At 48.3% G+C, this 21,469-nt stretch overlaps 1 protein-coding gene across 1 annotated transcript in view; it reads right to left on the reverse strand.

Moving 5' to 3' along the window:
- The window catches only part of FBXW8 (F-box and WD repeat domain containing 8), a 71,951-nt gene extending 58,296 nt beyond the window's left edge, over window positions 1-13,655 (reverse strand). The window contains exons 1-3 of the mRNA XM_075012896.1: window positions 13,259-13,655; window positions 8,390-8,494; window positions 590-754 (exon numbers count right to left, since the gene is read on the reverse strand). Coding sequence (XP_074868997.1) covers window positions 590-754; window positions 8,390-8,494; window positions 13,259-13,630 — 642 coding nt within the window. The 5' untranslated portion in view covers window positions 13,631-13,655. The remainder of the gene's footprint in view (window positions 1-589; window positions 755-8,389; window positions 8,495-13,258) is intronic.
- Window positions 13,656-21,469: the final 7,814 nt, after the last annotated feature.

Below are 21,469 nucleotides of genomic sequence, written 5' to 3' on the forward strand. Positions count from 1 at the left end.
TCATCCAATACCAAGTTCTCCTGGAAGCACACACCTTCCCTTTTATGGGTTAAGGGATTATACTATCCATTTACTGGCTGTCAACGGAAATAATATCCTTCAACTATGTGGTTATCTCTTTCCGTTTCTGATTCTCTATATCACCAAGTCTTCCCTCAATAAGAAGAATGACACTGATTTACTATGCAAGGGATTGCCGTATGCTGCCACAAACTACAAGCACCTCTCACACATCAAATTAAGAGATGACTCAGGATGAACTAGAGAAGGGGATGGAAGAACACAGGTTGATTCCAGCAGGGACTCTTAAGAGCAGTGACTGAAGGACCCAGTCTTTAACTAGTGATTACATGAACAGAGGGTGGCAGAGCTACTGTCCAGTATTCAAGCACATTTTCAAAACGAAAGCAAGACAGGCAAGCAAGCAACCAACAGCTATGAGGAGAGCTCACCCTGCACTACCTTCATCTTCTTATTGGTGAAAAAGAAGGCAATCAGAGACTCACATTTCACTAAGACTAGAGTGACTTGTTTGACAGGTCTCTGTGGTCATCACTGAATTCTATTTTTAAAAATTCTTTCCTTTTACCTTCCAATTGGTTCTTAAAATGCACTCTTTGGCACGGCAATCTTGAAGGGTACTTTTCCAGCAAGAACAATCAGAGATGCTGGCATCAGGAAGGTACCCTTCCTGTTGGCACAATCTGTACCAAAGCACTTCATCTTCTGCAAGTACTTTCCACGTTCTGCTCACCTAAAAGCAGCAGAAAGGAAAAAAAAAAATTCAGGTCAGGCAATTATCCCAGCCCAAGTTTCATCCAAATTAAATGCCCTTCTTTTGTCCTACCTTTGTAACAACATGCCTTTTTAGAATTCAAGAGGAAAGAGAGGTAGGCAGTATTAAAGGTTCAACATAAATTCACATTCAAAATTGTTTTCACTTTTGTAGGCTAACAGCGATGTAAGCAAAAAACAGCAAGGAGTCATGTGGCACCTTATAGACTAGAAGATTTTTGGAGCATACGGTTTCGTTGACAAAGACCCACTTTGTCAGATTTATGGAGTGGAGATGCATCTGACGAACACGATCTTTGCCCATGAAAGCTTATGCTCCAACAAATCTGTTGGTCTATAAACAGACTAACACAGGACTTCTCTTTGTGTTTGTGGATACAGACTAACATGGCTACCCCTCTGATACTTGTGATTTAAGCATTCCCCCTCTGAAGCCTTGCCAACAGCGACGGATTAGGAAGGTGACAACAATAAGATACAGTAATACCTCAATTTATGCGGAGGTTGCGTCCTGGGCTCTCCCAGCTAGGGGGGTGGCGGTTTTGATTTGCACTTAACTCGCATTAATGCAAGTTAAGCGCAAATCGAAATGCGCTTCTCAAGGGTTTACTGTATCAAATACTCTACTACAGTTTGCATCAATAAGAATGAAGTATTAAGCTAAATTTTTAAAGTGGCCTCAAGTTGCTGTCTGTTTCACAGAGTACTGCTTCACCACAATGAACTGTGAATGGGGAATTACCACTTTAAAAGAGTGATTTCTCTACAATTCTTACATGAAAGAGAACTGCGAAATATAACGTGGAATAACTCCACATGGGAGATGCTATTGTCAATGAGATCAGCGATAAGCCATACACTGGTTCAGACATGTAAATACCACCTGAAGGTTTCACTATATGTTAGTGAGTTACAATCAAATGTCTAGAGCCCATTTTCAGTTCTAAGGTTGTGTCTCACTTACAAGTGTCATATAGCAAGTAATCCAGAATTTATACCATGCAGTTCCATTGTACATGCCATTGCCAATCATCAAATGTAGCAAGTAAGAACTAGGATGTCCAGACTGAAAAAACAATAAGCTTTATAGAGATGCAGTTATATTTTTGCTCATAAGATCAAACAGCCAGAAACACCAAACTGCAGTTTGAGATATTAACTAAATATCTGGTAACAAAAATGCAGTCACCAAGTCACCTCTGCAAAACATGAAAACTCAGATTGCCACATGTTGCAATGGTGCTTAATATTAACTGCTCCTGTGTCTTGCTTACACCAAAGGACAGAGAAGTACAGTCAATCAACAAACGGCTGTAGCAACAAAATCCTAGAAGCTTTATTGTAACTTACTTGATAGTCTACTTACTTACTAGTCTCTCTTCTGTTTTTATTATTATTATTATTATTATTTTAAACCCATTGTGAGATTAAAGTGATGCCTTTGCAAAATGAAATCTCATTAAGAATCACAGAAAATTGTAAGCGTCTTACATGGGGACACAATTTCTCTAAGGGGAAAAGAATTTATTATGCACTCCTCTATGACAAACAGTGCAATTTGAGCGGAGAACTGGAAAGGAATAGCTATGTAATGACATATTAAGAGTTATGCAACCATGACTGAGTGGGGAGTAATCCCTTGGAAGCGGGTTCAAATTCTATGGCTGCACAGCCTGCCAAGCTTTTCAGGGTCAGTAGCACAGAAAGCTGCTCTTTGTTGGCCTGGCCACTCACGTCCAGCATAACTACTATTCCATTTATTGACTACAGACCTTGGTCCAAACTGACCGCATAGGCTGAATTAGTTTTCATCACTGGACAAGACAATGATCTGGATTACAGTTATTCACTTAGAAGTGATTGTGTAGTGTGCCTTTGCTGGCTATGTGTATCTTTAAACTGAAAAACAAGACTTCAATGGCCATCATCACTTCCATCCCTGCAGGGACACCATCATGTAGCTCAAGAGAAACAAAATGATGCCAAAACTTCACACTGTTGTAATCCAGTGGGGAACTCGCCTTTCAATTCCAGACATTTGAAAGTAATACAAATCTATACACTGTTGTCTAGAGTCTAGACAACGACCAAAGTTACCATTTTTTGCTGGCCTAGACAAAAAAGCAGCTGTTCTGCAGGCGTTAAAACTCTGGGCAAAAACGGTGGCTAGGAAACGAACCTCTCTGTGTCTTTAGCTGGAACACATTTTTGCTGACATTGATGAGGCAGGCTTGTGCACAGAGAAGTAAACAAAATCAACCCATGCCAACTTCTGCCCTGTTATCAGTGTACTGAAGAAAAATAAAACCTTAAGTGTTGCCAAAATGGAAAACAGTTGTTGAGACAGTTCCAGTTTCAAGTTTAAGTTGGTCTTAAACATGAGTAAAAATATTAGAACTGTAATAAATAAATTAGTTTCATTTTACCTTTCCTGAACACATTCAAAGGGGTGGGGAAGAAATTCTATCTTATGGGGTTTTTGTTAATCAAATCATATTGAGTCCTGCCAGTTTACAAGCATGAATTTCCAAAGAACGTCTAACATAACCTTTCCTTAATGCACCAACACTGGCATGACCATCCCTAGTAAAAGCCCCACTGAGCGAGCCTCAGCTGCAAAAAGTCTCTAATAAAAGCGTCTCAAGCATTTCACTTCACAGCACCACTGCGAGCTGTGGCATTAAAAACCATCTATTGGCTTGAAATCAGCTTTATTAGCTCGGCTAGAGTTAGAGTTTCAGGTGACGCCCTGAGAGCCAAAAAAACCATGGCTTTGTGTAGATGTGTACACATTCACAAACTGCTTGCTAACTGCTAGTCAAAGAGCTCAGCTGAAACACTCAAAACTCTCATTAAAAATAAACTGGAACCACAATTATTTCCTAAGTTAGTATTATGTAAATCTCTAAAGTTTATCAACAACAAAAGCTTGAATTCCTTACCCTGTATGTAGGGCCTCTTTTTTTAATTTCACCTTTTATATCGCCATTATCTTTTTATCATGTTACATCACACTTCCTGCCATTCTCCACAGAGAAAATTCAGCGTCCCCACAACTCCACCTAAGGGCATCACCGTGTCCTTCTCACATACAGACAACCATGAAAGTTTTGTTCACAAATTTAGAAATTGTACCTAATTTAAAGCCATTTGCATTGTTTAATAAGATCTCTAGCACTCCTCCCATCAGATTCCAGACTTCTGTCTTGACTGAACAAAATTCAGTTGAACAAGTACTTGGCCCTCCATTCCTCTCTTCCACAACCACGCTGCACAAAATCACTACAAATCTTCACCACAGGATGAATCACAGGCATTTTTAGCGAGGAAGTACAGGCTGTAATGTGGTGCACAATGTGGCGTAAAGGCTCATACAGTAATTTCATCAAGAGCCACTGAGACTGCTTTTGTTATTAACAAAAGAGTTATCAGTTCCCTCAAAACACCAAAACAAAAAAGCAGTCCAGTAGCACTTTAAAGACTAACAAAATAATTTATTAGGTGATGAGCTGTCATGGGACAGACCCAAAACACCAAGTTCAGGATGTCTCAATCCATCATTTCCTCTGCTTTCCCTCTCATCTGACTGACTAGCTTTACTTTAGCCTACTGAACATAAGAAAAACAGGTAAGTCCCAACCTCCATGCTTCAAAACTGCATGTGAGAAAACTAAAAGACAATGACAAACCATGTGTTAGTTTTTACATATATCATATTAAGCATTATTAAACAACTCGAGATAGTTCTCAATTATTCAGGTTAATAACTCCATCAGCAACAGAACCAAGCTATTGAAAATTAGTGGGTCTATCCCACGAAAGCTCACCACCCAATAAATTATTTTGTTAGTCTTTAAAGTGCTAATAGACTGCTTTTTTGTTTTGATAGTATATACACTAACACGGCTATCTCTCTGTTACTTTGTCTTGCAGGATCTTTTGTTCTTGAAATACAAGTGTCAGCTCCTTCAGTGACCATCTTAAATATATACAGTTAGATTGATTAATGTTTCTAAGTCATTCTGAAGATGAAAAATATGGCATTAGGTGATAAGTCACACAATATTTACAAACAGAACTCAATCCTGCTCTAACTACAGCTCTAAAAACACTTCACACAGAGCATATCCACCACCAAATCAAGTGTCTAATGCTCTATTAGTAACTTCAAAATTACAAAACATTCACACAGCATTTTAAAGAACACAGACAAAACACATTATCAGACTGTTTTCAGGCCGTTATGTCCATGCATTTGCAGGATCAAGCAATTAGTTAAGTTACTCAAACATCTGTAAAATCAGTCCCTCCGTATTATACTTTTTACAAAAAAATATTTAAAATTCTGCCACTTCTCTAGCTTCCTAAAGTGCCTATCCACTACCAGTATGAGGAAAACGAGGCAGATTTTGTGACTTTTCAAAATGCAGCTGCCACCATGTACCAGAAAACAACAGCTGTCCAGCATATGACAATATGGATACTTCACAACCTTAGAGAACTTATCTGAGTTCAGGAACTGATGACACCATTAAGATACATGATGCAATGACCTTATGGTGTCTAAAATACCATGCAGACATAGTTGCCTTTCATACCATTAATTCTAAGAAATCAAAGAGCAGCTGTGAGAAAAAAAAGGAGGATGGGAGGGAGTGGGAAATCACAATAAAATTAAAGTTCTCCCAAGCAGTCTGTGGTGTGATTAAATCTCAAAGAGACGCAGCAGTCAGACTACTTTATTGTTAGTCAGTTACCAATTTGGCATAAAGAACTAAGCAAACAGGTTTTCTCCAAAGGCACTTGCATAGTTTGTGATGCCAATTCCACTAACTGGCCCAATTTCACTAAAATCCCAAGGCGCCTCAATAAAAAAAAACCCCTTTCTAAGAAACACTATGAAGCAGCAGGGCATTCCATTTAACAGAAGAGGGTAGAGATTTTTTTCAAAACACAATTAAGAAGAGAAAAATTAAAATGGTGTTAATTTTTATTGGTTTTCTTTTTTTATTTGACCACTTTAAAGAAGCCAGTTCTGCACTGAAGCACTGGACAGTCATCTCATTCTGAATATCTTCAGAAATACAGTACTGGGCCTCTGCTTATCTGTCAGCCACTACATATATCTGAGCTTTAACTTTCATCTCGTTTTTAAAAAGCATAAAAATGGGCTTTAAATTAAAAAAAAAAAATGAAGAGTCAATAAAAATGTAGCCGTGTGGTAGCTAACAGTACCAAGTACTATTATGTTGCAAAGTAAATAGTATAGGGCTGCATAAAAATTATTCTAGCCGACTTGCAAACCACTCTGAAATGCAGCCCTGTTAAATTTTGATAGGATGGCTAACAGAGACAGAAGCAGGCGTGAAAGCTCTGTGGCCTTCTACACGGCACGTTAACACAAAGTAATGCTACAGAAACATTTCCAAATATAATTCTTGAAAGAGAAAATATTTTTTCTTCTAAGGGTTCCTTCTTTAGTTTTTAAGGGACAATGTTGGGTTATAATATTTTTAACAATAAGTATCCTAACTTGCCTAACATCTTAGATTATTCAAACTGAAAAAAGGTTAAATGTATAATTTAATCATTCATGCTGGTTACACATAGTTACCATTAAATTCAACTAGCCAGTTTTACTCAGTGGTAGTTATGTGCTAATATAATGCTTCATTATTGCTGTTGCAAACACTTTAGAGGATGTTTAAGCCCACCCCCAAAAGAAGGAAATCATAAATGCCACATCCAAAAACATCCAATGGCCATTAATAGGCCGGCAGTGAATGCCTGAAACATCCCATCCTATTAACATTCCCTATGATAACTGGCTTTTGCTAAGTGGGTTCTGGATATTCAGTGAAGCAGGTGGCTCATTATTCTATATAGGTGGGGAAAAAAGCAACAGTGGCCCCCTGGACAGAGTATCATGGGTGTGGACCGAACAGGCTGTGGCTAAGTCTACACTAGCCAAAAACTTCGAAATGGCCATGCAAATGGCCATTTCGAAGTATACTAATGAAGCGCTGAAATACACATTCAGTGCCTCATTAGCATGTGGGTGGCCGCAGCACTTCAAAATTGACGCAGCTCATCCTGACGGGGCTCCTTTTCGAAAGGACCCCGGCTACCTCGAAGTCCCCTTATTCCTATGAGCAGATAGGAATAAGGGAACTTCGAAGTAGCCGGGGTCCTTTCAAAAAGGAGCCCCGTCTGGACGAGCCGCATCGATTTCGAAGTGCCGTGGCTACCCACATGCTAATGAGGCACTGAATATGTATTTCAGCACTTCATTAGTAAACTTCGAAATGGCCATTTGCACGGCCATTTCTAAGTTTTTGGCTAGTGTAGACACGGCCTGTGAGTACAAACCCAAGAGGGGCAGCCAAGGTAACTTTAAGGAGTATTAGTCTTAATTTCTACATTAATAAAACCAAATCTCAGGTAGGAGAGGAATTTGAACTATTGTAACTATTGTACGCATAGTGTATAAGCTCTCCCATAGAACAGGCTGGTAACAATACCTGTTTATCATCCTTTAAAGAGACAGGGTAAATTTGAAGGAAAAAAAAAAAATCAAAGCTCTTTGCCCTAGGTTAGAATACTAAATTACTAAAAAGGACAGAATTGTTAAAATTCCATTTTTCACTACCCTGATTGTCTACTTGCTATGTATCAGCTTTTAAATTAGTTTCATTTCCAGGTTTTCAGTGCTGCATGGTTTGTGTTTGAAACACTGAATGAAAATATCAACTTGTTTATAAATAACTACATTGACTGGACTTGAAAATCCAAGCAAACATTTATTTTGGTGTTAAGTTTTCATGCTATCCCTGTAAAGCTGCTATCAAACCTTTAACATTTGGGTTAACTGTATACTAAATCAAACCATAAATCTAGTCCATCTAATATTGTTTTCTATTTTCAGCTTTTGGAGTGTCTCTTAATATGTAAAGAACTGAAATAAGTATCTGGTGGAGGAAAATGTATTAAGGACTACTGCACAGTGTACTGGTTATATCTCCAAAACCAGCAATTTCTGGTCCAGCAATATTCATGGTCTGGCCAGACTATGGATGCTCATGGACCAGAAAGCCTGGGACCCCAAGGGTGGAGCAGCAGCAGCCTTGGCAGTCCAGCTGGGAACAGAGTCTCATGGCTGCCCTATGGCAGTGCAGGACCAGGGCCAGACCGGGGTTCCCAGCTGCCCCACCACAGTGCGGGACAGGGATTCCCCAGCTGCCCTGCAACTGCACAGGGTCGGCATGGGGCCTAAGGACAGAGCCTCGCAGCAGCCCCTGAAACATGGGACCACCCAGGCAGCAAAAGCCATTGTCCGGGTGCCCCCCACAGCAGCCGGATAAGCAACCCAGTGTGTGGAGGTGGGGAACCAGGCACAATGCCTGCCTACAGCAGGAAACAGGCTTGAGGACCAGTGGCTGTGGACCTCCCATGGTCTGGCAAATCCTCTTGTCCAGGACCCTTCTACCATGCCAGACCAGTGAGTTGCAACCCGTAGTAGATTAAGCGCATCACAGTGAGCACCCATGCCAACCTTACATGGAACGAGACAAGAAAAATTTTGGGTAGTACTTACCTGAGCACATCTGCCCAGCTCAGTCCTTCCCAAGTACTGAAAAATGTTTAATGCCAATTCATAAGGTAGCTGGATATCAAAGAAAGGAACCTCATTTATTTCATTCTGAGAAGAAAAAGAAAATAAACTCTTAGCCTTTTTCTAATGCAGGAATAAACTGTACATTGTTAGTGGCAAGGCAGTAACAGCCTCATAGCAAAATCAAGAAGAGATCATTAGTACTATTAGTGTCATAGCTAAAATCAGGCAGACATTCTCTGTTCTTCACCCTCTAACCCCGCTATATTACAATGTCAGTCAGTCACTCCTGCAAGAAGGTGCAGAGCTATGCTCATCCTAGCAGTCAAATCAGTAAGTCACATTAGCTGCATTCGGGAATGCCTCTAGGACAAGAGCGGACTAAGGCCTACATACATGACTTCCTGGGAGTTTTTAGTCAGAAGAAAGGACGAAAACATGAAAAAGTCCACAAATCTTAATTTACATGAGCAACACTTCCTTTCTGTACTCCTATGATTACACTGGTTCTAATGAGCAGACCAACAGGAAACGTTTTCCTTGTCATTTGATAGAGCTCAGAAATCACAGCTTTTCAGTCTTTTGTTTGCTTATGCAGTAGACCCCTGAGTTACACAAAGATTGCACTCCTGTGCACCCTCACGTAAGTCGGTGGGAGCCGGGAAACTGACCAGCATTGGTGATAGAATGCTTTTTTTGTGCACTGTAGTTAAAACCTCTTCAGAGAATGAATGCTTAGAGGGCAAATGCTTTTCAAGTGCAATCACTTTATGCTTGTTGACAGTGAAGTTTTGAAGGACTGGTGTGCTCATCAGTTTTCCGGCTCCCCATCACTCCGGGAGCCAGGCGTGGCATCTCCCAGCTGGGGGAAGCTGGAGAGAAATCACTCTGCCATGTTGTCTGTCCACCTGGCTCCCTCAAGCTGGGGCTTCTCCTGACAGCCCCCAGCCCCTGGGTACCCCAGGATGTCAACTTGCACTTAATTCTCATTAATGCAAGTTGAAATTGAGGATATCAGGAAATAATAGACAGCCATGCAGGCAGATAACATTCACGCACGCTCCCTTTAATATCCCAAGTCTAGAATGAAAAACAGAGGGGTCCTGAAGACAGGACATTTAAGTATCTAAGAAAAAAAAACCTTCACAACGTCACTGTCTACAAGCATAAAGTGAATGCACTTGAAAAGCATTTACCCTCCACACATTCATTCTCTGAGGAGGTTTCAACTACAGTGCACAAAAAAAGCATTCTAACATCTTTATTTATGCAACAGCTCAAAATGAGATTATACTCTATAGCAGTCATTCTTAAACTTTGAGACCACAGAACACCACAGCTTCAGCACCCCCCCAACAGCTGCCAGGGTATGCCAGCACCCCACTCTGGCCCCAGGCCCACTCTCTCCCATGGGGCTGCTGGTAGGGCAATTCAACTTGCCCTGCTGCTGGACCAGAGAGTGACAGTTTTAGGAGATGCAACCTGTAATATGAAGCCACACTTCTACAACCGAAGGTTGCACTGAGCTTTGCCACTAAAACAAGATTAAATTCACTTATTTCCTACCACAGCTGAGCTTCAGTCTTCATGATTAGCAGACATGTAAATCCTAAAGGCAGGATTGAAACTTCCTGATACATTTCATGTTACAATAAAGGCAGACTTCACAGATATGTAACATTCAAAAAAAACCCACTACTTCTGAAATTTGCTCTCTGATGGTTTGTGAGTTTCTACAGTTGTCTATCTCTCAAACTCCTCAAGATTCTCACACATCTTTGTTATACCTCCCACTTAAAATAACTATTAAAGTGCAATTAACAAAATACATCCCATTTATTCATCATCTCTGCCAAAGCCAGGCATATTCTGATTCTTCGGCTATATCTGCTCTTCAGTATACTCAGCTCTTGCTATATAGCACAATTGGTTCCCAACTTTCAGCTCGTAGGCGAAAACTCGTAAGAGGGACACTACATTACAATTAAAATACATGTAAAAGTCTCTGGTTGTTTCCTAGTGCTCCTAACTCTGCGAAGGAGTGGCAGCATGTAGCGCTGCTTTTGAAAGGTAAGTGAACCTTGGGGTTGGGGAGGGTTAACAGCTGGGGGCAGTTTGGGGCCATGAGCAGGAAGAAGGGTTAAAACCCGGTGGCGGACCGGTCGACAGAGCAGGCGGGGTGGTGGGGTGGCTCAGGCTGCAGCAGTTTGGGTGTGCGGGGCTGGCGGGAGGGAGTGGGGGTTCAGGCTGCGGCAGTTTGGGGTCTGCAGGGCTGACGGTGGGGGTCAGGCTGTGGCAGTTTGGGGCAAATGCATAATGTTGGGCTTACTTAGAATAATGCATCTTACCTCCCACTCCAATAAAGTCAAACTGAGTACAGTCAAAACATTTCTAGGTCTAAAGTGCATGTTTATGGTCACACTGTAACATCAGGGTCAGAGATCAGGAAGCAACTTAATTACTGCTTGCAAAAAAAAAAAAAAAAAAATCACCCTTCCAGTGAGAAACGGTAGAACTTAATTGCTCCCAGCATCTGATGCCAAGCAGAGTGCATATTCAGTGGAACATACATTCAAAATCCCCAAATAATTTGTCGCTATAGCATGAAGCAAAACCCATAAAGAAAAAAATATAAAGTCAAGTCAGCACTGGTCTGTCTAAAAGTCTACTGGAATGAATCCAAAACTCTAATATTGCCATCCCCTCTGAGAGGGATTTGTACTCTTATGTGCTAATGGAGCACTAATTCTATAAACAAATTAATTTGTGCCTAGCTGCCAGAAGTATTATCTGCTCTTTTTAATTTTTTTTTTTTTTTTAAGAACAATTAGTCATAGCTAAGTTAGGTCGCAGCAAAGTCCTTTCCCTCTGATTTCTCCCACACTGTAAATAAAATTGCTAATGTGGACAAAAGCACAAGAAGGATTTATCAAAACAGCTTTTAACTTGTTCAGAGCTGCAATTAGGACAGCTTTCAAATTAACTGCCTCATTTATACAATTAATATTGGTTTCTTGGTGACAGAAAAGCTACGCCAATGAGATACAGTTTAACAAGATGCTTAGTGCAGGCAAACTAATTAAGCATCCACTGTCTTGGGGAAAAAGATGAGATTTTATTTAACAGACAAAGGTTAATCTGCAACCCCATCATAACACCTAGGAACAAAAAATGTGGTGTAAAAGAAAAGCTACTGTAAAGAGACCATGTATTCGGAAGCCAAGGTAAAACAGACTTAGACAAACTAAAAACTCAGTAATTACAATCCAAAGTATTTACCCACTAACCTTTCTAATCCCATAACAGAGAAATAATTTATATATAAAATGAGCAAATAATACTAACTCCTTTTGAGGGGTCCCATATACAATTTTGTTCAAGTAGAGAGCCCAGTCATTAGTCAAGTGCTTCTATGATTCCTAGAGCTTGTAAGCAGAGAGGTGGTTTTTGAGTTGTTTTTTTTTTTTAATTTTAAAGAAACACAATTTCCAAGTGACCAGAATTTTGATCTGGGGTATTAAGTCATTTTTGTGCCAAATACTGATCTTTTACCCTTTTGAATGGAGTGATGACAGGTTTGGAAGAAAGTATTTGAGTTTCTGGCACCCGCAAAAAGAGTTACTAATATTCAGTCTCTTTCATACTTGAACAATTTCTTTGTTATTGGACTAAAAAGGCTAATGTGTAAATATTTCTTGTTATCATTCTTCCTTTTCCCCCACCCTGGAGTATGGAACCAGCATTATGCTAAAGCAGGCTATCATTTCAGGGCCTAATTTAAAAAGATTTACGCCTTGACCTTATGCAAAGTCCCATTAATGTCAATGGACCATTAACAAAGATATAATCGTCCCTTTGCACTGCTTCAACTACATGATAGTGACCAGATATGACTTTTTTCACATAAGTGTATCCTATCACATAGCCTTACCAGTTTCACGAAGTTGACCATACTATAAAATTTAAGATTAAATGTTGAAAACAAACGTACATCGCCTGTTGATGCCAAAATTGTCATCCAGAAGCATCAGACAGATCCAGTCTGTTTATGGTTCTATGTAACTGCAGATATTTCAACTGACATAAACTAATCCCCCCATCAAAAAAACCAATAAGAAGGAAAAAAAACAGAATTATATAGTTCTACTTCCTGTGAATGATTAATTTCTGAAGACAGCAGGTCCACAATGGAGCTACTTTGTACACTGGTGCCAAATTTAAAACATACAGCAGGCCTTGTGAATTCAGAAGGCAAAATGACGTGCCTCAAAAACTACAAGTTCCCTTTAAGTTAGTGTTATCACATGACATTTTACAAGAGCATTTCTCCCAGAAAGAAGAAGAAAATCTCCTCTCCCCAGGATCAACCTGGTCCACATTCAGCCGTAACAGCTCCCTGCTGTGGCTGGCACAGGAAGGGGAAGAAATGACAAGGAAGGAGCCCGGACTGCTCCAGCAAACGCCAGTGTGTGCAAGAGGCCAGTGGCGTTGCCCGCTGCACAGGATCCCGAGACAGGACGATTTACCCAGCCCGCACTGAAAGCCCAGGAGAGGAGCGGGGGGGGGGCGGGGTGATTGTAATGAGAAGTTCGGCGGGATGGGGGGGAGGGGCGAGGGCAAGCGTCCAAGAGAGGCCGGGGAGGGGGCAGGCAGAGGCCATGGCGGGGGAGGGGGCAAAGAGAAGCTGAGGAGCCAGGCAGAGAACATGGAGCAAGGGGAAGTTAACGAGAACCTGCGGGGACGAGGGCAGAGCGGGTGCGGAAGAGCCCGGGAGGCGCCAGCAGGATGGACGTGTGGGGGGGGGGGCGGTACGGCGGATCGGCAAGAGGGGGCGGGGGAGGTGTCCCGTACCAGGTCCCGGATGAGCTGCCCCAGCAGATCTTTGTCTCCGCCGCCCTCGGGCTCGGCCGGTTGGGCGGGCGGCGGGGGGAGCGGGCGGGGGCGGCGGCGGCTCCGAGCCCCCGGGGCCTTCCCGTCCAGCAGGCTCCGAGCCAGGGCGAAGTAGCCGGCCTCCCGCCGCGCCTCGCCGCCGCCATCATCCCGGGGCGCGGCCGGCGGGACCCCCCCGCAGCTGCTCCAGCCCGAGACGGGCTCCCGGCGGCTCGGGCTCCCGCCGGCCTCGGCCGCCCGCCGCCGCTTCTTCCCCTGGCGGGCCCCGGCCAACTCGGCCCGCCAGCGGCGGCGGAAAAGCTCCAGCTCGCTCGACCCCGCCGCCGCCGCCATGGCGGCCCGGGCCCCTCAGAGCCTGTCCCGGCAACTCCGGCCCCCCCGGTGAGGGCGGGACATGCCAGACCGGTCGGGGAACTGCGGCCGCGGAAACTCAGTTCCGCCGCACAAAGGTTCCTACCCCTTCTCGCCGCAGCCAAGCCCCCGCAGGGAGAGCAGCGCCCCGGTCCCCAGAGGCGCGGGGCGGCCGCTTGTGTCCCCTCCGCTCGGGATGTGGATCTTCGGCCGCAAGTGACCCTGGCAGCAAGCCGCAGGCTTAGCTGGTCCCTGAAGTTCAGCTACACAAACACCAAGGGAGGTGGGTACCAGCCCTGCAAGGCTGACACCCCGCCACCCCGGCTGGGTCCCGGAGCGCAGGCGTCAGGCTCTCCGCCCGTAAAACGCACAGTGTAGTCCTCCTTCCCTTCCACGTGCTGCCCGTGCTTGGCTTGTCCAGCCCTGATGATGCAGGGCCTGGGACACGTGGGTAACTACAGTACTCTCTGCAAAGCAACACGTGTGACTTGGGGGCGTTTGGAGCATCCGTGCATGGGGGGTGGGTGGTTATCCTGCCATTTGCCCCACAACAGGCAGCCCAGGCCTGCGCAGGAAGCCCAAGGGCACCAGCTTCCACGTGTAAGCTCTGTGGGTGCAGGGACCGCAATTATTATACTGCTGTAGAGCCCAGCAGCAACAGGCCTCGATCCTGATTCCAGGTCAGATTTCTGTGCTAGAAACAACAAAAGATAAATAAATAAATTCTTGAAATATGGATTACAAGGGCAATTTCCCCCACCCTTGATGTGCGCAGGAATGAGACACAACCTATTTAGTCTGCTTCATTAAGTGATCTGACTAGTGACAGTGTAACTGCCTATAGGCAGGCTCTAACCTACAATCTCTCCACCTTGAGCTAAGCCCAGCTAGCTGCTACCTTCAGCTGTAGAGAACTTAGTCTTTCTCTGTGACATGGTTTAGGTACCACTACATGGGACAGCTAACCACACGTAGGTTTGTGGGTTACAACAGGTCACCCTTTTTTACCTTCCCCTCCACTCTCCCTACTGTATAAACCCTGAAGTCTGGTTTTCCTTTCTATTTGTCATCTGAATGAGTTTGTTTTACCCAGGAAAGCTCACGACCTAGGACTGTTTGTTATTTGTGAAGCTAGGGACAGAGTAACTACTGTCTTTTGTCCTAAGAGACAACACTTATTCAGTCTTTGTCTCCCCTGCTCATTATCAAGTTAATGCAAGAGAGTCTGTCCCATCTTTCAGCGATAACCAGGGGAAAAGGTCCTACGCTCTATTGAGATGAGCCGATTAGAATACTGCTTTTTACAAGAGGAGCCAGTGCTGACGGCAGAGCACCAGTGTGATGTGTCAGTCAGTGGCTAAGAGGCCTTTCAGGATGCGTCATGCCCAAATAGCCATGATGGCAAGGACCAGCCAGTTCCAAAATGCAACTGGCCGGAACATTGCTCTTCATCCTACTGGGCACAGATGAGGCCGTGGTGATGGATGCATTCACGATTTCCAGCCTTGATTATTACAACTCATTACCCCTAGGAATGAAGCCACACGTCCTGAACAAGCTCCAAATGGTACAAACAGCAGCCTGCATGTTTAGCAACACAGGATGCGGTGAGCACATTACCTCAGTGCTCTGTCCTCTGAATTAGTTCCCCTCTGACTATTAGAGAGCAGCTCAAACCCTCTGTGCTCATATTCAAAGCACTGCCTGGGATTGGCTTCAACTACCTCAGAAAGGCTTCTCCCACCAGGACCATGGTGACCTCCAAAGACAGCTGGATCCCACCAGAACAAATGAAACCTTCAGCCAGCCCTGGCAGACTCCTCTATGCAGGAGGAAGGACAGTCTGATACAGCCTTTCTGCTGCCAGACAGCGACCATCAGGCTCACCCCTTCCAGAACTGAATGGAAAACTGGTTTCTTCACCTGAGCTTTTCTCCCTCACACACCAGCCCCGCACAGGAGCTGCACTTCCACATGCCAGCCAGAGCAGATTGGTACTGGGTCTGTTTATACAGACAAGGGAAGCATTTGTATACTTCAGTGACGGGGGCTATGGAAGTACCTAAATAGACCACTGGTGGAGGGCCTTGCGTTTGAAAGCCCATGTAATAGCTGAAACAGTGATGTCATGTGCTCCTGATCAGCACCCAGCCTCAGATTTCTTCTAAATGATCTCAAAGAGTAGACATCACCTTGCCACAAGGGGGCAAATTGTCTGCTGGTGTAAATAGATGCTGCTGCTGCATGGACTTCCTTGGAATTTTCTCCATGTATATCAGCAGAATTTTGGGGGAGTGGTCTTCAGGCCCTGGGGTACAGACTAGGAATCTAATGGGAAGTTCATAAGGGAACAGATAGCTGCCAAGGCCAACATGGGAGAGAAACGGCTTCATTTGTTGCCCCTAGAGCATTAACAATAGCATTCCTGGCCACTGGGTGGACCTGGGGCTCCCAAAGCAATGGAGGATCCAGGAATATCAGAAGGAGGGACTGGCAAGCTTTCAGTCAGAGAGAGAAACCAGCCCTGTCATAGACTAGATCCTTTTTGCCTGGGTGAGTGTCTAGCTTCCTGTCATCCACTTCCTGTCATGAGCAGGTAACAGGGAAAGGCATTGCACCTTCTAGGTCTGATTAACATAGACATAGAGCTGCTGTCATCTGCACCACCCACCACAGCCACGGACCTTTTGTACTCCAGCAAATATTTTCTTGATCAGGGTCTCAATGAATTCTCGTTTGAAGGAAAGTGACATCAAGTATCTCAGCCAACATCAGATTCGGTGCCTCCCTACTTCATTTTACTAGCCACGAGGTGCAGCTTGGAGGGAGATGGGAGCTACCACTATCCATCCAGAACTCCCCTGACTACACCTCAGCCAAGAAGATGAGGCCTCAGGACAGAAGGGAGCAGAGGAGCGAAGAATCACTGAGATTCCTCTCAGATGCCCTGGTCCTGCTCAGATAGATGGAGATCCTTGAAATCTTCTTGTCCATTTTAAGCCACCTGGCTATCTTTCACCCTCTGCTGTGGAGTGGGTCCCCCAGCAAGCACTGAAATGTCAGAGTTTCTTGGATACTCTTCATGCAGTCTTGGGATTTCCTGTGACAAACTTTCTGCTAGCATAACCCACACACCTATGTGTGGTTCACTGTCCCACCTAATGTGACTCAGACAACTTCACAGAGAAAGAATAAGTGTCTTCTACAAACTAAGCTGGGAGGCACCTGGGTTTAGGCTCCTGAAGTAGAGGCGCCCACACTGAAGTCCCAGTTTCAAGCCTATCTTTGGGCAGTCACATCAGGAGCAGAAACAAAGAAGCCCAGGGACAGGGCTGCAGCTGATGTATAATAAGGACTTTCATTACTTGATTGTTGTACAGGGTATCTAATCTTAATAAAGTTTTTGTCTTTAAAGTGATCAGCTGGACAGAGAGATACCATACAAGCCACAGGGTGATCAATGAACTTCTTGACTCTAAAAGAGACTTTCCTTTTTGCAGACCACAGTGTGGACCTAGGTCCAGGAAATGTCTCTCACGCCAGGCAGCTGAGACCCACTGGGTCTGACCTCTGCAGGGGGCACCCCGGAATCTTTCCTGTGCCAACTTGAATGCCTCTTCAACTGATTTTGGTTTGTGGGGAAATGCCCGCTCTGTGCTTCACTTGCCTCAGTTCTAACAGATGTAGTCTGTTTGTCTTTCAGATGCCCCAGAACTCGCCTTGTTTTTGCCGATAAAGGCTAACATGGCCACTCTCTGAGACTTTTCTTCCACTCTGCATTCTTCAGCCACAGACTGAAACCTAGCACGGAACCCTGGGGTGACCACCTGTCCTGTTTTGCCTGGGGACAGTCCCTTATTTAAGCTGTCTCCCAGGCATCCAGACTTTTTCAAAACAACAGGCAAATTGTCCCATATTTTGAGGGGCTGCTGTTCCCCGGCACTGGCTGGCTGTGGCCACAGCTCCTGCTGCAAGGGAAATCCTCCGTGGGGCAGCTGCCTCATTTCCTGGCACCCCATGCCTAGGGGAGGCAGCTCTCACTGTGGAGAAGCTCCCCATCCCCTGGTGCAGCAGCCCCTTCTGCCAGGGACGCTGCTGTAGGGCAGCTGCCACTTTTCTCTGTCCCGCTGGGTGGCTGTGAAACCCTTATGCTCAGCACGGCACTTCCAGCAGGTTGCAGAGCTCCCGTTCTCCACTCCTACTCATGGGGAGGCTGTGGCGCCCCCATCTCTAGTGCCTCACTTGGGCAGCTGCCCCCCTTGCCAGGGACCCCTAACATGGGACAGCAGTCCCCTTAACCCCAGAGGCCAGTGTCCCACGTCTGTCATAGGGCCATGCGGTCACCCTACTCTTAGGAGCTGCTTTGGAAGATGCTGCAGCGGGGATGAATGCAGATCTGACCATCTGAAATCAGGGGACAACAAACTCAAACCACAACAAACTCGATTTCAGCTGGATTTCGAGCTCTTTCCCCTTGAAAGCAAGCCTGCTCTTTCCTCCTTGACAATGCAGTACAATTAGAAGAGCGGATGACATTGGTAAGACATAAGCTTTTGTGGGCAAAGACCTGCTTCATCAGATGCACAAAAGCCTATGCTCCAAAATACGCTAGTCTATAAGGTGCCCCAGGCGTTCTTGCTGTTCTCGAAGACACAGACTAACAGGGCGACATCGGTAAGACAAGGGCTCTGCACCGAGGGTGAATTGCTGGCAAAGTTGCTTGTTAAAAGGATGTGGAGCTGGGGTGGGACAAACAAAGCCCCCTCTGGAGGGGGGTCCTCCCATGTTCACTGCTGGTGTTGGCAACAGCTGCAATGACTTGCCGCAGGCTGCTTTCTCTGCTGTCCAGCAGCCCCAGTGAAAAGCACCCCGCGAAGGAGCCCCTGGCCTCGTGTTGAGGGGTTCCTCTAATGCGGATGTAACTCACACACCTATGCGTGGTTCGCTGTCCCAGGTAGCGGTACCTAGACCGCCTCGCGGAGAAAGAACGGGCCCTCTACAGGGTGAGCAGCACCCCAGCTAGCCTTTCGCTCCAGCTACCCTGTGTTCTATAGGTCCCAGGTTCGAGTCTACCTGTGGGGAAGTATCAGAGAAGTCACCGTGTTAGTCTGCGTCTTCAAAAACAACAAGCAGCCTTGCAGGCTACCGGGTATTCTGAAGCATCGGCTCTCAGGGGCAAAGACCCGCTTCCTCAGCTGCATCTGACAAAGCGGCTTTTTGCCCAGGAAAGCTGATGCTCCAAAATACCTGCTCGCCTATAAGGTGCCACAGGACTTCTTGTTGTTTGTGGGAAGATACACAGACACCTCCCGGGGCAGGCGGAGAACAACTCTGTCCCGCTTCAGCAGGGACAAAAAGGCTGGGGCGGTTACAAACCTACCCAGAAGAGGGGGGCGCAGAGGGGCAGCCTGGGGGGTGAGAGCCCTGCCCCTGTAATGGGGGGAGGCTGGTGCAGAAGGAGAGACAAGGGAGATCTGAGTTCAAGAGGAGCCTGAAGGAAGCCGGGAGGGGCCCGCTCCGGAGCACACCACGTCCCAGGCCCCCTCCATGGGTCCGATCCGGTGCCCCGGGCAGCGGACGCTCCCTAGGGATCGAGCCGCCCCCCCCCCTGCTCCCAGCTCGGCCTTGAAACAGGCGGGGAGTCGCCTGGCCCGCGGCGGGTCTCGCTGCTTCCACGCGCCCCGGGCTCCTGTCCCGCCGGGGGATCCGGGCGCCGGGGGCTGAGTTTTACCTGGCCAGGTTGCTGGAGGGAAGCGGCCGCTCCCCCGGGCAGAGCAGAGCCCGGGGGTGAGTTGTAGCTGTGCCTGGTCCGGGACGCGGAGCGGAGCCGAGTGTAGCGCTCCCCGCTCCCGGGGCGGCTTCGCAGCAGCCGGGACACGCGCCGCTCAGCCCGGCCTTCCCGGGGCCCCCTCCCCAGCAGGGCTGAAGACGGAGCCCGGGCGGGGACTCGAAACGCGCCCGAAGGTGACCTGCGGGGCAGCCGCGCGGATCCTAACGGAGGCGGTGTCAGGGCGGGGCTGGAGGGAAGCCCCACGGGGCAACACCCGAGCAGAGAACAGCTCCCAGGAAGGGGCCTTCAGGATCCCCTCCGTGAAATGGGTATAAAACAGCCCCGAGGGGGGAGGCAAGAGCTTTAAGGCGGGAGGGGGGGAATTTCCCCAAGCTGGCGGGGGAGACTATCCCCCGGCCTGGGGGTGACATGCACAAATGGGGGGGCGGGAATTACCCCAAGAGGGAAGGAAGAATATCCCCAAACTGGTGGTGGGGGGAGACGATCCCCAGGCCCTGGGGGGATCCACAGACGGGGGCAATATCCCCACACAGGGAGGGGGTGCGCCAAGCGGGGGGGGAGAAGAATTTCCCCACGGGGGGAGACGATCCCCAGGCCCTGGGGGGATCCACAGACGGGGGCAATATCCCCACACAGGGAGGGGGTGCGCCAAGCGGGGGGGGTGGGGAATTTCCCCAGGAGGGGAGACGATCCCCAGGCCTGGGGGGGGATCCACAGACGGGGGCAATATCCCCACACAGGGAGGGGGTGCGCCAAGCGGGGGGGGTGGGGAATTTCCCCACGGGGGGAGACGATCCCCAGGCCCTGGGGGGATCCACAGACGGGGGCAATATCCCCACACAGGGAGGGGGTGCGCCAAGCGGGGGGGGGGAATTTCCCCAGGAGGGGAGACGATCCCCAGGCCTGGGGGGGGATCCACAGATGGGGGCAATATCCCCACACAGGGAGGGGGCGCCCCAAGCGGGGGGTGGGGTGGGGAATTTCCCCACGGGGGGGGGGACGATCCCCAGGCCTGGGGGGGGGATCCACAGACAGGGGGGAATCGCCCCCAACCTGGGGGCGGGGGGATAAAAACATTCGCGGGGGGGGTGGAACTTCCCCCCGGGGTGGAGCATGCCCCGCCCCCGCCCCCGGCAGTCCCCGGGCTGGCGGCTGCGCGGCTCGGCGCGGCAGGGGTTAAGTTACCTTTCCGCGCCCGCCCGCCCGCCCGCCGGGAGGATGATGTAACCCCCCCCCCCCCCCAGTGGCACGGGAATGACTCCCGGCGCCGGGCGCTCGGCCCCGCACAGCGCATGGCTCCGCCGGCCGCGGCCGGGCTCCGGCGGGACGCAGCGCCGCCCAGCCCAGCCATGTGTCCCTGCGCGCGGCGCGGCGGGGCCCCGGCGGCCTGTCTGTGCAGCCCGCTGCGGCGCGGCCAGCCCGTCTCCCGGGCGCAGCTGCTCGCCGCCCGCCTCAGGCGCGTGGGCGACGAGCTGCAGGCGCGCGCGGCCCGGCGCAGGGCGCGGAGCCCGGGGCCCGCGGCCGGGAGGGGCCTGGCGGCCGGTCTCGGGGTGCTGTGCGCCGCCACGCCGCTGGCCGCGCTGCTCTGGCTGATCCGCAGGCGGAGCTGGTAGGGACCGGGGGGGGCTCGGGCCGGAGCCGCGGGCGAGCGGGAGGAGCAGCAGGTAAGGGGCCGGCGCGGCCGGTCCGCAGCCCGGGGCGAGGGGTGGGGGGCGGGTTACGGCGGGGGGCGGGTAACAGCCGGGGGCGCGTTGCGGTGTGAGCGGGGGGGGGTAACAACCGGGGGCGCGTTGCGGTGTGAGCGGGGGGGGGGGTAACAGCCGGGGGGGCGCGTTGCGGTGTGAGCGGGGGGGGGTAACAGCCGGGGGGGCGCGTTGCGGTGTGAGCGGTGGGGTGGGGTAACAGCCGGGGGGGCGCGTTGCGGTGTGAGCGGTGGGGTGGGGTAACAGCCGGGGGCGCGTTGCGGTGTGAGCGGTGGGGGGGATAACAGCCGGGGGCGCGTTGCGGTGTGAGCGGGGGGGGGTAACAGC

Source organism: Carettochelys insculpta, chromosome 18 (genome assembly GCF_033958435.1).
Source record: "Carettochelys insculpta isolate YL-2023 chromosome 18, ASM3395843v1, whole genome shotgun sequence".
In the NCBI taxonomy this organism is placed as follows: domain Eukaryota; kingdom Metazoa; phylum Chordata; order Testudines; family Carettochelyidae; genus Carettochelys; species Carettochelys insculpta.